The 16700-nt window shown below is 42.0% G+C and overlaps 1 protein-coding gene across 6 annotated transcripts in view; it reads right to left on the bottom strand.

Moving 5' to 3' along the window:
- The window catches only part of LOC136672315 (polyamine-modulated factor 1-binding protein 1), a 188224-nt gene that overhangs the window by 87087 nt on the left and 84437 nt on the right, over positions 1-16700 (bottom strand). For all 6 annotated transcript variants that reach the window (XM_066648311.1, XM_066648313.1, XM_066648312.1 and 3 more), the window contains 2 exons: positions 2918-2968; positions 196-279 (listed from right to left, as the gene is read on the bottom strand). In XM_066648311.1, the coding sequence (XP_066504408.1) occupies positions 196-279; positions 2918-2968 (135 nt within the window). The remainder of the gene's footprint in view (positions 1-195; positions 280-2917; positions 2969-16700) is intronic.

Raw genomic sequence — 16700 nt, forward strand, 5'->3', positions numbered from 1 at the left:
TGCAGGAGGAGGAGGAGGAGGAGGAGGAGGAAAAGAAAGGATGATAATTTCCCGCAGCTCATTGGCATAAGTGAGAGAGAAGGAAAAACAACAGAGGGAGCGAGAGCGAGAGAGAGAGAGCGTGAGAGAGCGCTAGAGATGGGGTGAGGTGAGAGAGACTAATCTGCCTGATGCTTATTAGCGAAGTGGATTTACCTGAGCACTCTGGGCGTCGCGGGCCTGTTGAGAGAGCAGCAGGTCTCTCCGGAGCTTCTGGATGCTCGCGTCCCGTCGACACAACTGCCAGCCGTGGGTTTTCCAGTGCCAATGAATGTGGGCGAATGGAGCAGAGGAAGGAGAGAGGGGCAGAGAGAGGGAAGCAAACAGAGACAGAGGGCGTGAGGTGGTTTTAGAAGAAAGGAGAGAGGGAGAGAGAGAGTCAATCACCCCACTAACACGCTCCCATATTGTCGGGTGCCAATGTCAACCAATGAGCAATTAGGCAGACAAAACTAAAGTTATTGATCGGGGTTTCAGGCTCTCTTTTCCAAGGCTAACTAGCCCGGCCGTGAGTGTGTGTGGATGTGTGAAATGGCTGCAGGCAGAGAACAGGGGGGAAGGACAGTCAGGGTAGCTCCTTCTCTCTCTCTTTCTCTGGGCCTGTAGCATGGAAGAGGTGACTGGTCATTACCATTTAGCCTGCTATTGATTTAGCTGCCAAATAACCATTCACTATACAGCCTTTCACTGACACACACAGACAATATAACATGGATATATTCAAATAATTTGCATTACAATGCAAGTCACAAATCACTGTGCTTCATACTAACTTGTCATAGAATGTTTAATATTCTCTGGTAATCAAATCTCTTCTCTAAAGGCAGTATAAATCTAATAGCTATGGGATGGCCAGACAATTAACAATCGGTTCATATGATTAATGAATCATAAGTTACAGTAGGAGGCTTATCAGATACCAATGGGAATCAGTATCTGTAGAAAACACTGGATCATGATTTTGAAGGAACGGAGACAGTGATGTAACAAATCTACCCTTAACTATCACACATTTACAACATCTGGAGTCATTATATTAGCTACACAGTATGTCCAAAAGTTTGCAGACATCACTTATAATTTGTGAATATTCCTGCTTGGACACAAAAGTTCACCTGAGCACCATCCAACACCCATGGAATGATGTGGGAGTAGTGTTCGTAATGTAGACAGACTCATCCAACTTGACCTCACTGCTGTGTGTCATCAAACCCTGACAAAAATATTCCAAAGCTGATGGTTTTTGAGGTGTCCACAAAATTTTGGCCACACAGCAAAGCCTATTAGTATGGGCCAACACTCAGAGTTTCATCAGAATCATTACAGCAGTATCACAAGAAGAAAAGCTCATATTGTATCATCTTGTACTTTGGAATACCTGGAGGCAGAACTGCCCTGCACATATTTGTAGGATTAGAGGGATCAAGTGTGTTAGAACAGGGGAAAGAGGTATGTATATGTAGGTCAAGGGTGCTGCAGGATCAGGATGGAAAATCTCAGCTCTAGATGAAGTTCAGTGTATGGCGTTTAGTCATAACTTTAAAAGTTCCAGGAAGATAACTCTCCTGGATTAATGCTTTGGAAGCTGCAGAAATTGTCTATGTGATAAGAACCTAGCCTTGACTAAGTAGGAAAAACCAGAACCCATAATATCAGAAGCAACATCTGGTCCTAATTTTATAAAATGCAGCTAACATCAGCTACAGGTTTCACTTTAGAAGATGGAAAAGGCAAAAAATTAAGTAGTATGTTAGTTTGGAGGATAAGCAACTTTGTGGTAGAAATATGTAATAGCATTAAAAGTCTTTTTAAATACTCCTTTGAAGATGATAATATTTTGCACTGAAATTAGCAGACGCCTATATATTGTATATAAAGACATACTATGTTTCGACTGCAGTTGGCACGGTCTAGTTTCAGCTTCCTTTGTGTGTTCGATGTAACAGACGTCTCAATCAGATTTCAGATTGCGACATCAGTAGATCAGCTCAGAAGTTGCTCAAACTGCATGAACAGCCACCAAAACGATTGGCGATACGTGCCCCCGTAACCAGCCCACAGAGCCGGGCTAACTTCTTTCAACCTGTGTGTGTGTGAGAAACACTAATAAGAAAAGACATCTGACACTGTCTGTAAAACTCCAGCCAAATTTGACCAGAGACCTCTGACTTTGGAATGAATGTTTCAGGCTTTACAGGGCGACTCTCACCAGCAGAAGGACACAATATTTTACCAGGTATTCTTTCTGTTTTAAGAAAACATCTCATATTATGCAGCATTAAAGGTGGTGTTAGGTTTTATGGCTGTGTCTTTCCTTCACTACAGAATTTTTCAAATCTTAATCAATGTTGAATATGCAGTTTTGTTGATGTATTTCACAAATCAACACTGAAGTTCAGACTAGCCAATCAATGGCCTCATCTCTCAGAACCTGAAATCAGGAAACCAGAATGGGCAAATGAGCCTTAAAATCATGCAGATTATTCTGGGTCATATATTAGGCTTAGAAAATATAGCCTGTTACATGTAAACATGATTTTTTTTGGGGGCGGGGGGCACTATAATATGTCGCATTTTGGTTATGAATCATGATAAAGCATGTTTTTCTTATATATCATATTGTTGATATTGGATGAGTGACCCACTGTGTGTTTCATTATGAGATATAAAAAATAGCCTACATTTAGTGCAAAAACAGTGACCATAAACCATAGTAGACGTGTAATGTATAACCTTCCCAGAGTCTGTAGCAAATGGGGACAATATACATATTATTAATATGAAGATATGGTGGATGAGCAGGGGTCTACAAACGTTTGGCCATGTAGTGTATGTATGATCCTGCATCAGTGTGTGCATTATTGTATTGCGCTAGTACCTCACTCTTCAAGATCTCTACTCCTCTTCCCGTTGGTAGATCACTGGACATCTAAGAGAAAACAACGCAAACAATGAAAATGTGTGCTTCAACAGCCATGAGTGCAGGAGAAACAGACCAATAGCAGTCATCATTAAACTTTAACCACAGCATGAAACAAGACTGACTGTTCAGCAGACAAAAAGCAAGACACCAAACACCAAGCAGGCAACTTGCAAAGTGGTCATCGGGAATGTCTGCTGAAAGCATGAGACCACTTCATGCGTTAGAAGAAAAAAATGAGCGCTATGAGATCATGAGTAACTGAGACACGTGTCTTTAATGAGAATTCCTTCATTGTGAGGGTAGAAAGTTTTTATGAATGTTGGTGCAGAGTGGTGATGAGGCCACCTGATCCCTAGGCCACGCTCGCCAGCCTACATTAATGTCTCTGGAGGACAGTTAGCTAATGCTGATTGCCTTTAACCCTGCCTACAATGGCAGCCATGGCCTCAGCCCCCCTCCGCTTCGGCACGCTCAATTATTTCCTCACCTCCCACAGCCAAGGACATTCTGAAAGCACACAATCAAGAAGCCGAGCCTGCAGAATAGCACTCCATTAAAAAGGTGAGGAAAGTACATTAGGAACTAAGCTATTTTTGCTGCCAATGGAAAAGAAAGGAGGGACCAAGTGTAGCCCAAGTCTTTCCAGCAAGCATTTGCTGATCAAATAATCAAAATTGTGATGCTTGCTACCAATGGAGAGGCTACTGGTAAATATATGAATTAGCCCAAAAAGGCAGATCAAGTGTTTTGGATGTGTGTGCCGTTTTGCATGGCTTGCTGCTTCTCTGGCTCTGCATCCTTTGGTGCGGTTTTGAAAATCAATGGTGATATTTCCAGAGAGGCAGACGCAATAATGAAAGGTGGGGGTAATAAAAACCCAGCGCGGTGATTGCTCATTCCGAGCAGCTTCAAACAGACCCCCGCATCAGAAGGACACCTTTAATATTCGGACTTTTCACGTCACTCCTGACTAAATCCCTAGCAACCACCATAGCAACACACTCCGACTCAGACGTGAAATGCATGGCAAGTCTGAGCACCACCAGAAAGAGGAAGTGGGGGTGGTGGGGGGAGAGATGGGTGTGTGTGTGTGTGTGAGAGAGAGAGAGAGAGCAGAAACACCTGAAAGAAGAGAATTAAAGCCTGAGAGGTAGAATGTGAAAAACAACTCATATCAGCGATCACAAGCAAAACACAGCCTGATATGTCTGTGTACCGCTGGACGATGAGGAATCACATAGAGAGAAGGCAGAAAATAGCCATTTTTGAAACAAAGCCCATGCTGATTTCATCAGTAGTGATCAAAGCCAATTTAGTTTTTCAAGTATATGAAAAATTAAGGTTTCTTACTTTGCATTAATGAGGTGAAAAAACTAGGGTTGTCAGATTTCATCTGTGAAAACAAATTGACATTTTGAGTTGAAATGTTTGATTCACTTGATTCATCTTTGGTTTAGCATTTTTCTTCATGTTTTCTATAAAGAACATCAAAAATCTTTACTGTAAAGATACATTTTACCCTATTATTTGTTCTAGCATTCTTACCAAAAACTCAAAGAACAAAGCTACTTTGTTATTCAGAGTGTCTTCAGATTCAGCGATGTGTTCAGAACATAACTAAAACTGAGAAGTAGCAAGTATAGTACTGGCAACACTGCTAGTGAACTAATTCAATGCTCTACAGTACAGTGTTTTGTGGTTTGAGACACAGCTGGTGAATGCAGTTGAGTAGCAGCAAGCACATGGTCTTTGACCATTATCATTTGTGATTGTACACCATCAGAAAACCTAAAACACAGGCAAAAAGAAAGAGAGAGGCACAATGACCAGTTTGAACAGCCTTTTACACATCAACAAATGAAATACATCTGAAGAGACGTCAATTAACTTAATTTTTTTTTCTTCTCTTTAAAAGAGATGCAAAAGTGAATATTATAAATTATTTTAAATGTTAATCTATTAGCCACTTCTTTTGGGATTTATGTATTTCAAACTGAAGTACCAGTTCTTGAGGTTCAGTGTATATCAGTAACTAAATATCAATGTTCAATGATATCTTGTCCATGTCCCAGACCACAGTTGGTTTCTCCTTGTTTTTCCACCATACGATTCATGGTTTGGATGTTTGCCATATGGGGAAAGAGAGAACATGACATGAAGCATGTCAACAGGTCAAAGACAGAAGAAAATATATTCTAAGACTCAAAACCGGAGCCCATTAAATGTGGGCCTCACCCACATATCCACAGAGTTTTGCGGAGAGCAGTAATGACCTCTAAGTGAGCCTCTTCCCCAGGAAATTTCAGCTTTTCCCTCTCGCATCTGCTTTCCTAGTCTTTGGGATCCTGGCTCTCAGAAGCTGATGAGTTCAGTCAAACTTCATTAAGTTTATAGCCCCGGCCCAGTGCTCCCTGGTGGCAGGCTGTGCGGAATGAGCCCATCGCCTGGCAGACAGCGCTTTACTGCTCCATCTCACAGGTGGAGAGGGGGGCACGCTCTATCTCTGTCACTAGCCTAACCCCCCTCCCACTCCTTCTCCCCTTCACTTTTCCTCCAGCACTCGCTCGCTCTCTTGCTTTCTCCCTCTGGGGTCAGCGGGGCAAGGGGTCTCCGTTCTGTTCATCATTCTCCGATCGGGCAGCAATAAATCCGGGGAAATGCATTTATGAATGCATTCATGTGACTGGGAAATCCATCTTGGACTGCTGTCATGTAGAGAAGAGAGGAAGCTAATGCAAGGGGTGGGGGACACTGGAGGAATGATCTGTCCACCCAGCACGGACACGCCATGCTTCTGGCAGCGTATTGCCCTATAGCTAAACAATGCTGAGCTCACTGTCGTCCATTTTCTAGTTTTGCAGCCTGCATCGGTGGCCATTTTCTACAGCAGGTGCTAACTCGCTAACAAGAATTTTAGGCTGGCATATGGCACCTGAATTCCTCTTGACCGACAGTCGCAGAGCTTAGCCTACTTCTCTTTAGTGATGAAGCACACTACAGTCCAGCACAAGTCAGAAGAGCATTAAGATCTCCGAAGCCTCTTTCTGGGGTCTTTTAAATGCGCAGGAGAGGAGAACTTTGGGCCATCCAGTGAGTATTTATTACGAGCTGTGGCAGGGCTATGCTGGCCGAGGTGCTTGGAGTAGCTATTAAACAGCTCTGGGGCTGACCCCTGGTTTTAAGCGCCTGGGGATCTGACAGGCGAGGCTGCAGGGGCCACCATAAATGGATTTCTTAAAGTTTCAATCCCACTGGGGTGAGTCCAAAGCAGCATTGTAGGAGAACAGCGAAATAACTCGCATGCCTCTTCAGTGCTACCTCAGGCCAGCATGGCAGGTTTGCAGAAATGATAACCACAAAAAACCCTGGACAAGAATGAATTAGATTCAAAATGCCTGCTTTAGCACATTTTATCATTTAGCCACTAAAAGAACCCTGAAGATATGCAGTGTTATCAGGGGGTTGTATGTCTGGCAAATGGCTAAAGCTAGCAAACATGAGCTCTTGAGCCACTGCTAAGATGGAGTACCATCAAAAAGTTGTTAGAACACTTTTCTTATTGTTAGAATAAGGGTGGAATATATTTTGCCTTGTTCTGCTTTGTCTAGCTTACTTCAAATTACATAGCATTAAAGCTTCTAAGCTATATATAGACATAGTGAAGAAGAAAAACAACCTGGTGAACAACCTTTTCTTTTCTTTTTAAATGAATCAAATTTTTCTATATTATTTAATCATGTTATTCTGCTCCTTGAATAATAGTTCATTGTACTGAAAATGTCCCTGAGATTAGGCACGGCAAACATCAAACCAAAATGTATGTTATAACTACAGCTATGAGTTTTTCGTTACCCCATGTCCTTCAAAATTTTAATCACTCGTTACTGCTTCTGAAAAGAAACGAGAAAGAGGAAAAAATATATATATATGTGAAATGACAAGGAACTTTATAAGAAAGTGCAGGGCTGAAACCCACTTAAAGCACTCTCCTGATTCAGCTCTGTAGCACACAGTTTTAAGATTAATTAATGAAGCTTACAATGGAGGATTATGCTGACCGGATTATTATCCACAACAATGAAGCACCCGCTTCCAATTACACCTTGTCAGGACCTTGGTTCTTGAATTGTGCAGGCTATAGACATACCCACAAATGCGCACTCACACACTGCTACTAAATGTCATTAAAAAACCTTGAAGCAGCAACAAATGAGCCCAAGGCTTAGTCCTTTCTACTGTGTAAGACGGCTACCTTTCATATAAAGACACAAAGGGCCGAGCCGTTGGATACTTCGGGTTATGTTTAAAAGAACAACCTTGCATTTCATCTCTCTCCTTCACTGCTGTAGCTGGAAGTCCATTAGCCAAGCTGAAGTTTGGCACACAGCCGTCTCACGCAGCTTGTGTCTCTGCTCGACTTGACTTCCTGACGACAATCTCACAAACCGTCTGCAGGCCATTCAGGCCGGTCTAACATTTCTTATGGAAGCCCGAAATCAGATTAGGTACGCCGATGTTAATTCTGTGCAGCGTTTCATTAAAATGGGGGAAAAGATAATCGGCGCCAAATACTCCATGTCCTTAGGCCTAATCTAATAAGACTACGCTTTGTTTGTTTTAATCTAGTTTAAGTAGCCGAAAGGTAGGAAAATGAGGGAAGCACACGTCTTGTCATGGCCGCCTACTGTCCTCCAGGTAGAGACATAATGACTAAGGGAATGTCTCCACCTTCATCCATCAACTTTGTAGGTGATGCAGCACACCAAATATGGCCTGGCCATGGTCAAAGATTATCCTTACAAAACAGACGCTTGTAAAAATGCATAGTATACTTCTTAAATTTTAAAATATTCAAAGGTGTTTTCAGTTTAGTTTTTTGTACTTCTAAGTGATTTATTAAACACAATTACACTTTATTATACTTGGCATATACTGACAAGTATACAGAAAAGTAAAAGCATATTTGGAGTATTTACTTACATTTAAGTATAAAAATGATTCTTGTATTATACATAAAGGCGTAACATCTGAAAGCAAATAGTACATGGGTGGAACTGTAAACAGGGTTATTATATAACACAGAAAGAGATCAACATTCAGCTGATTTTATTGATAATATTCTTCTAAGGTTTGTGAAACATGATTTTATGTCTTAAATGTAAATAAACTATTAAAAGACCATACCCAAAGTGTACTACTATTACACCTAAAATATAGGTGTATAAATACTTGGCGGCACGGAAGCACAGCTGGTAGTGTCACAGTCACGCAGCGCCAGGGACTTGGAGGTTGTATATTCAACTTCGGTGGACCCCACTGACTGCCTATGTGAGTGTGTGTAATCCTGAGAAGGACTGGCGCCCCCTCCAGGGTGCCTTGCGCCCAATGATTCCGGGTAGGCTCTGGACCCATTACACTGATTTTTAAATATCTCTGTATAACTGTTGAAATTTGAGTGGTCTGATGTTGATTGGTGCATTATAAAGAAATATAATACAAAACAACCACTCAGTGTACACACTGGAGCACGTAGTGGCAGAAAGAGCTGTAAAATCAGGTATTTAACGTTAAGTCACTCTGAATTACTTTGTTTACATCTTATCTGTTTATTAACTTATGTAGAAATATTGAAAGAAAAATAAAACATGGTATCCACTGCCTCATTCATTTTAGACAGAACTAAAGTACACCTGATACTGATACTGCACTCTTCTGCCAAACAAGTTTATTGACTGCTAATGTTCAAATTTACTGCACAACCTGGCTTGGCAGCCTGTTTACAAATGTTACAATCTATATTTTGCTTTGCATAGCATTTCCTTGTGTAATTTTGCTCTTGTGCGGACATTTATGACACGTATTTATGTATTATAAGCACATTTATGGTGTGTATTTATATTATATGCACATTTATGGTGTGTGTATTATTTATATTGTGCTGTAAAAAGTGTAGGTAGCTGATTCAGGGAGAATTTCAAGCTTGTAGAATTTACTTCATATGTAAAAGGAGCCTAAAACAAAATAATGCATTGTTTATCAGAAGAGTGATCTCTTGAAAAATCTCAGTCAGTGCGGTTGCAGCTTAGTGCTGCTCCTTATTCTGCAGGTCCAATCTCTGGTGTGTCATCTCTACGCACATTTATAAGGGGCTGGGCTCTTGATTATCTCCCAGCCTTTTTTCTAGCGCGTTCTGCTGCTGCATGCTCCAATGTATTAACTGAAATGAGGTGCCTGTCCAGGTCGCCCCCTCCCTCGCTCCTTCCCTCCGCCTGCCTGCTCTCCTACCGCTGTTAATCAGTGACCAGTAGCCCCCCTCCTCTGCACCGGGCCGCATACATTAGCATTCATCAGCGCTCTACACCCTCCTCCTGCTCTGCCCTGCTACACACAAACAAAAGGTTACACCTCTCCTCTGGCCTTCTCTCTCCACCGCTCTATTCTTGCAGCTCTCTGTCTTCCTCTGTTTTTCCTTTTCAAATCCCCATGAATCCAGCTATCTTATCTGGTGTGGACAGAGGAGACAGGCATTTTAATGTGAGGCTGCGTGAGTGGGTTTTGGCTGACGCGGACCACCAGATAAATCATAAATGAGCCAGCGTGAGCACTGTTATCATAATCGCGCCATTCTCACTCACTAATACCACAAGCAGCTAACTCATGCCTTCTTCATCTAATATTGATGCATGCAAAATTACACAAGGCCGAGTGTGTATACATGCTGTGTGTGTGTGTGTGTGTGTGTGACGTATGAGAGTGAGATGAAGGAAGGAGGAAAAGAGTGGAATGAGAGAGAGAGAGAGTGAGACAGAAGCAGAGAGACAGAGTGGGAGGGACGGAAGAAAAGCAGGGGAGGAGGATGAGAGAGAAACAAATGTAAAAATGGATAAGAAAGAGAGAGGAAGAGAAAGCAAGAGAGAGAAAGAAGAGTGAGGAAGAGGGAGATAATGTGTGTTAAATACTGTCAGTATAAAATGATGTACAGCATATTGTTCCCACTCCTAGTTCACCCCCCCTCCAGTGTAATCAGCAGGCAATTACTATAAAAAAAATGAAAAAGAAATATAAAACAAATACAACTTCATACTTATGCTCCCTAACTTTAATTGCTTAAAACAGCACTCGCGTTGCCTTCTCTCTCTCTCTCTCTCTCTCTGGATATTCCTTCTGCATTTGAAGTAAGAAATGGTCATGTATCGTTCTTTACACTCACACACATTATTATATATAAACACACATTTGGCATGTCCAAATCCAGAATATTTACCACCAGTATTAGCAAATATATGACTGAAATGTTTGTGTGTGTGTGTGCGTGTGTGTGTGTTCTCCAAATCTGCCAAAAAGAGGGCAGGGATGCATGGCAGAAGAAAAATGAGGCTTGTTCATCTAAACAAGCCAATCCCCTTAATACCCATATCCCCCAGCGCGAGGCCAGAAATACCTCCCTAGCCCCGTGCAAAACAGACAACCAAAAATAATAACAATAATAAGGAGGGGAGTCAGAATTGACTCAAAAAACAAGGCCAGGCAAATGCGACCTGAAACGGTAGGCTAAACCGACTTGATACCAGAGCTTTGTTCAAAATACAGATACAGAAATGTATCATGGATGAGCCAATGGTGACCCACATTTATCAATTTACGTTTAACACTGGGAAACAGATACTACTTACACATATGAGAAGGAGATATTTACAACAACAGAAACATGACAAAAGTGACTAATATTTCTTCATTCATTCATTCATTGTAACCACTTATCCAGTTCAGGGTAGGAGTGGGTCTGGAGCCTACCCTATCACTGGGCACAAAACAGGAACACACCCTGGAGGGGGCGCCTGTCCTTCACAGGGAAACACACCATCACCTTCAATCCTCCATAGCCAATCCACCGTGTGTTTTTGGACTGTGGGAGGAACCCGGAGCACCCGGAGGAAACCCACGCGGCCACGGCGAGAACACACCCAACACCTCACAGACAGACACCCAGAGCATGGGTCCTGGAGCTGTGTGACTGCGACGCTACCTGCTGCACCACCGTGCCGCCCTAATATTTATCATTTAAGTCATTCTTTATAAAAAGCTGCATTGGAGATAAAAAGGAACTAAAGCTGGACCCCCACAGTAAGTCGGCATTCACAGAGAGAATGTTGTTCGGTAGTTTGTCCTCTGCTGTTGTGTACATAAGCGACATGTGTTTTGTTTTTACTAACAGCTGTCAAGAATATTTTGCTTTGTGTTGGTCGTGTACTCAAGCTGGTTTCACTTTCAGTCACAGGTTCGTTTACAGTTGGAGTGAGTCATTGGTTTGTAGCAGCTGTAATTAAGTGTTTCTGTTTTGTTTTAACAAACATTACTTTATTATAGTGGTAATACAGCACAGTATAGTATAGTATAGTATGGTGGCACTCTACTATAGTGAACTGACACCAAATCATATGAACGAGTAGCTAATAAACACGCAGCCCTACACTGTCCAGCACTGATCAATGGTGTGTTTAATCACAAAGCCAGCGTAACTGGGCTTTCAGAATGGGTTCTGAAGTGGCTGTGAAGTGTTGCATAAAACTTCTGCTGATGTACATTGATGGAGAAACTGTTCTAACACACCCCTAGCCACACCCACTTCTGCTTTATTGTATTAGTAATTTATTTACACATTCATGAAATTCTATTGAAGATATCTAAACCCACACTCAACAGGCAACTTGTAATCACAAATCAGTATTAATCCAATCGTGCAATGCCCATTCACCGAAGAATGGGGACAATGTAAGGCTGCTATACCAGTCAGGGTTTTATATAAAAGATGGAAAAAGCAAAAAAAAAAAAAAAAAAGCATGCTACAGACATTTCTTATGAAGGAAAACATGTTATTATGAATTCATACAAGGATGAGCATGCACTCTTTCATTCTCTCGCTCTCTCTCTCTCACACACACACGCTTTATTCAGCGAGGAGGTTCTTCCTGACAGCAGCTGCAGGAGAGGCTATTATGAAGCCGGAGCCGGGCGTCCGCGGTGGAGCAGCCGAGCACAATAAAAATTCCCCTTCTTTAATTAACTTTTATGGCTGCCGAAGAAGACACGCTGACACCTGTCTTACGCTGGGCTGCAGCTTATTACATTCCCCCCACTCAGCCGCTGTAGGCATATCTGTGCACGTGTGTGTGTGTTTGTGTGTTGAAAAGGGAATGAAAGATGTGTGTGTGTGTGGGGCGGGGGGGGGGGTCCACCTAGTTTCTAGAAAACAGTAATAAAGGAAAAAGTGCTCTGTGTTTTGGAAAGAAGAGTAGGCTGATCATACAAGCAGTGAGACTGTGTGTCATCTTGTCACAGTCTGTGGACGAGCAGTAACGCAAGACATCAAGTTACTTTTCAAAATAAAATCTGTTCCAACAATCTTGATATTGTGGATTTAACTGTCCAGTGTTTGGTTCTTAACCATTAATGAGTGCTTTTAGCTGTGTGTTTTGGGTCATTATCCTGTTGAGACCCTGGACCTGTGACTGAGACAGAGCTTTCCAGAATTCCTTGATCGTCTAAAGTTTCATTGTAGGTATGGTGTTCTTTACTTTGAACACTTCATTTTTTGTCTTTGAACATAGATCAAATGTAACTTCTAACAAAGCTTCAGTTTTGTCTCATTTGTCCAAAGAACATTCCCATAGAAACATTGCGACTGGACATTCATTCATTCATTGCCTGTAACCTCTTATCCACTCCAGGGTCACAGTGGGTCCGGAGCCTACATGGAATCACTTGACGCAAGGTGGAAACACACTTTGGAGGTGAGCGCCAGTCCTTTGCAGGGCAACACACACACACTCATATTCACATTTACTCACACAATCACACCTATGGACACCTACCAACATGTTTTTTTGGATCGTAGATGGAAACCAGAGCACCCAGAGGAAACCCATGTGGACACAGAGAGAACACACCAAACTCTTCACAGACAGTTACCCGGATCAGGACTTGAACCTACAACCTCCAGGTCCCTGAAGCTGTGTGACAGCGACACTACCTGTTTTCCTTCAATAGTGGAGTCTTTCCCAATAAGAAAACTTATTTTAATTGTACGTTTTCAGGAATTAATGAAACATTGTTTCATTAAGTTGTAAGGGTGTCAACACGTTTGCACATGACTGTATTTACAGAGAGAGAGAGAGAGAGAGAGAGAGAGAGAGAGAGAGAGAGAGAGAAAATGAATGAATGAATAGGAGTTGAAGAGCCACAACCTGGGCTCCCAACTCTTCTCCTCTGACCGACTCCACACACGTCCAGCTTTAGAGCCAAACGTCTGGCTGAATCTGCCGCCTGCCCACCCCCTCACTCTCTGCTGCTAACTGTGTTTGCTCAGTATCACATTGCACTGTTATTCAAGCTCATGATGCAGGGCCAAACATTCATTATAGCACCACCATACGCCACCTACACACCCGGCTGAAAGAGACAGCGCTTGGCATCTATCTGCAGATGGGCTCTTCTAAAAATACTGCATTAAAGCCCAGGGTCATTTCCAGCTGAAAGAACCTCCACACTCTCAACGGACTTTAATTAGCGCTGCTCAGTTAGCACCCGCGCCCAGACATCTCTCACTTCAACAACAACAAAAAAAATCTTGATTTGATCAAGATGTGAAACACAAGCCTGTTGGCTGTTGCGGATATTAGGTAGCATTTTGTGGGCTATTTTTCCTTTAGTGTGTGTGTGTTTAGCTGTCGGAAAAGAAGGTGAGGAAGACTTTTTCATCTACTTTTCACAACACCTCTAAGTTTAAGGGCAGAAATAAAAGGAAATAATATCTATGACCTCATGACTAAAAAAAAAATATCACAACGTACACTACACATATTGGGAGCTGTCTGTTTCTGTCCTGAGAAACTCCTCTCAGGAACATGGTGCAGTGCTTTTAGAAACAGAAACATACAGCATTTTGTCCAACCCAGCTGAAGGGCACCCTTCTCAATAGCAAATAATAAACATACAGAACTGACCCTCCACTTAACCCTGGCCTGTATGTACACTGAATGATCACTGTCCATTTTCTCAGCTCCACTGGCCATAGAGGAGCACTCTGTAGTTCTATAATAACAGACTGTAGTCCACCTGTTTCTGTGGATACCTCCTTATCCCCATTTCACCCTACAGAACCACCACAGAGCAGGTATTATGTGGGTGGTGGATCATTCTCTGCACTGCAGTGATACTGATATATGTGTTTTGTGCTGATAAAATGGACAATGAGTGTTACACATGTTCTGTGTATACCTCATATTTGTATAGTAACATATATGTTTGCATTCTATAAATTTACACACCTGTATGTTTACATATCTGCATCTGGATGCACTGACCTACCAACCTACAATACTGTGTATCCTGATATCTGTCCACTTCTCTTTATCACAATCAATTACGTAAAAAGATGATTATCAATCACCAGATCCGTGTAAACACGTCATAACCTGTAAATCATATTTGAATTATACAAACATCCATCACACAATCTGTATGAAGCTACTGGTTGTAAGAAGGCATACAGGCTATCTATCATCACCTTAGTTAGTGATATTAGCTGGTGGCTTCACTCAAATGTTTACATTTTTAAAAATGGCATTAAGGGGCGGCACGGTGGTGCAGCAGGTAGTGTCGCAGTCACAGAGCTCCAGGGACCTGGAGGTTGTGGGTTCAAGTCTCGCTCCTCACTAACTGTGTTCGCCCTGTGTCTGCCTGGGTTTCCTACCATAGTCCAAAAACACATGTTGTTGGGTGGATTGGCTCAAGGTGATCCTGCCTTGCGCCCAGTGATTCCGGGTAGGCTCGACCCTGGACTGGATAAGGGGTTGCAGACGACAAATGAGACATAAACTGGGGACATTAAAAATTCATTGTCAATGATGTGAAAAATGATCAAATGAATGAAACAGAAGCTTAATTTGCATTATTCATTCATTATCTGTAACCCTTATCCAGTTCAGGGTCACGGTGAGTCCAGAGCCTACCTGGAATCATTGGGCGCAAGGCGGGAATACACCCTGGAGGGGGCACCAGTCCTTCACAAGGCAACACACACATTCACTCACACCTTCGGACACTTTTGAGTCGCCAATCCGCCTACCAACGTGTGTTTTTGGACTGTGGGAGGAAACCGGAGCAACCAACTCAAAGACGGAGGAAACCCAAGCGGACACGGGGAGAACACACAAAACTCCTCACAGACAGTCACCCGGAGCGGGAATCGAACCCACAACCTCCAGGTCCCTGGAGTTGTGTGACTGCGACACTACCTGCTGCATCACCATACCGACCCTTAATTTGCATTAATAAAATAAAACAGCATCTGTTTTTATATGTGAAATGTCAGTAATAAATTTTTTGCACCCTTTATCTGGACAAGCTGGAGAGTGTCGCACTTTATTTAGCAAGTTCCTCAGCTGTCCTTGACAGATTGAATACAGTGCCAGTCAAATATTTGGACACATCATTTCATTAGTCATTGGTGGAATAGGGCTATTCACTGTATAGAACTGTGTACCAGCCCCTACCTCTGCACAACACAAGTTATAGTCTCAAATACATTAAGAAGGCGAGCAGTTCTACAAATTAACAGCTGTTCACTGAAAACCATTCCAGGTGACGACCTCATGAAGCTGATCGAGAGAACGCCAAGAGTGTGCAAGGCTGTCATCAAAGCAAAAAGATGGCTACATGAACAAACATATTCTGATTCTGTTTAACACTTTTTTGTTTATTACATAATTCCATGTTTTACTTTATAGTTTTTTTATTTCTTCTATATTCATGTATATCTGTATTCAAATATCTATCGATCAATCGATCTATCTATCCATCCACAAATATTAACACCCCTGGAAAACATGAGCAAAACATGAATTATTATATAACATTTTATAATACTTTGACTGGAATAAAGAAAAAAAAATTACAAGCTGCTTTTCCCATGTTTACCAGGGGTACCAATATATGTGGAGCTCACTGTACAGCCATCTCTCCAAGCCACAATCAGCAACACTGTGATTGCACCTCCCTCTGCAGTTCTGCAGGCAGCGATGCTGGATTATTTAGTTCTGGATCACAATCACCACTCCAACTCAGCCCAAATTTACTGGATGGAAATCCTTTACTCCAGAGATCACAGTTCCACTGCTCCACGTGTACATTTCTGGATGATGTTCGTCACTGAGCAGCTGTTGCATAGGCTCCCATTCTATTTCTTGCATTTCTATAAAGAAGATGAAGACAAGAGTACTCCACAACCGAATGTCTGTTTCCACAATGTGAGTACCTTAAAATAGCTGAAATGATGATGAGGGAGGTCTCCAATCTGCAGAGGCAGTTCACAATACTGGCTACAATACTGTGTTATAAACATGGTCTATTAACATGCTCATTAAAACATACTGGTGAAGGGAAACAAACAATGCCATGCCAAATTGTGATTTGCTTTGGAACAGAATCGAAAAGCAAACAGCAATTTTAGTCTTTGGTTTAAATAAAATGACGTCAATTTTTATTTCTATGCAAAAAGTACCATATAATGTCTAAAGAGAGGAAGAATGTTTGAACTCGGAATTACAATAACACAAAAACCTATTTTAAAAAGCTTTAAAGCCTATTTGTACACGTAATCCACAAAACAACCAGACGTACACATGATCCCACACTCATTTAAACCACACTGGCCTGAGCATGGTTGGAGAAAATGCCC

The sequence above is a fragment of the Hoplias malabaricus genome, chromosome 16 (assembly GCF_029633855.1).
Source record: "Hoplias malabaricus isolate fHopMal1 chromosome 16, fHopMal1.hap1, whole genome shotgun sequence".
NCBI lineage: Eukaryota > Metazoa > Chordata > Actinopteri > Characiformes > Erythrinidae > Hoplias > Hoplias malabaricus.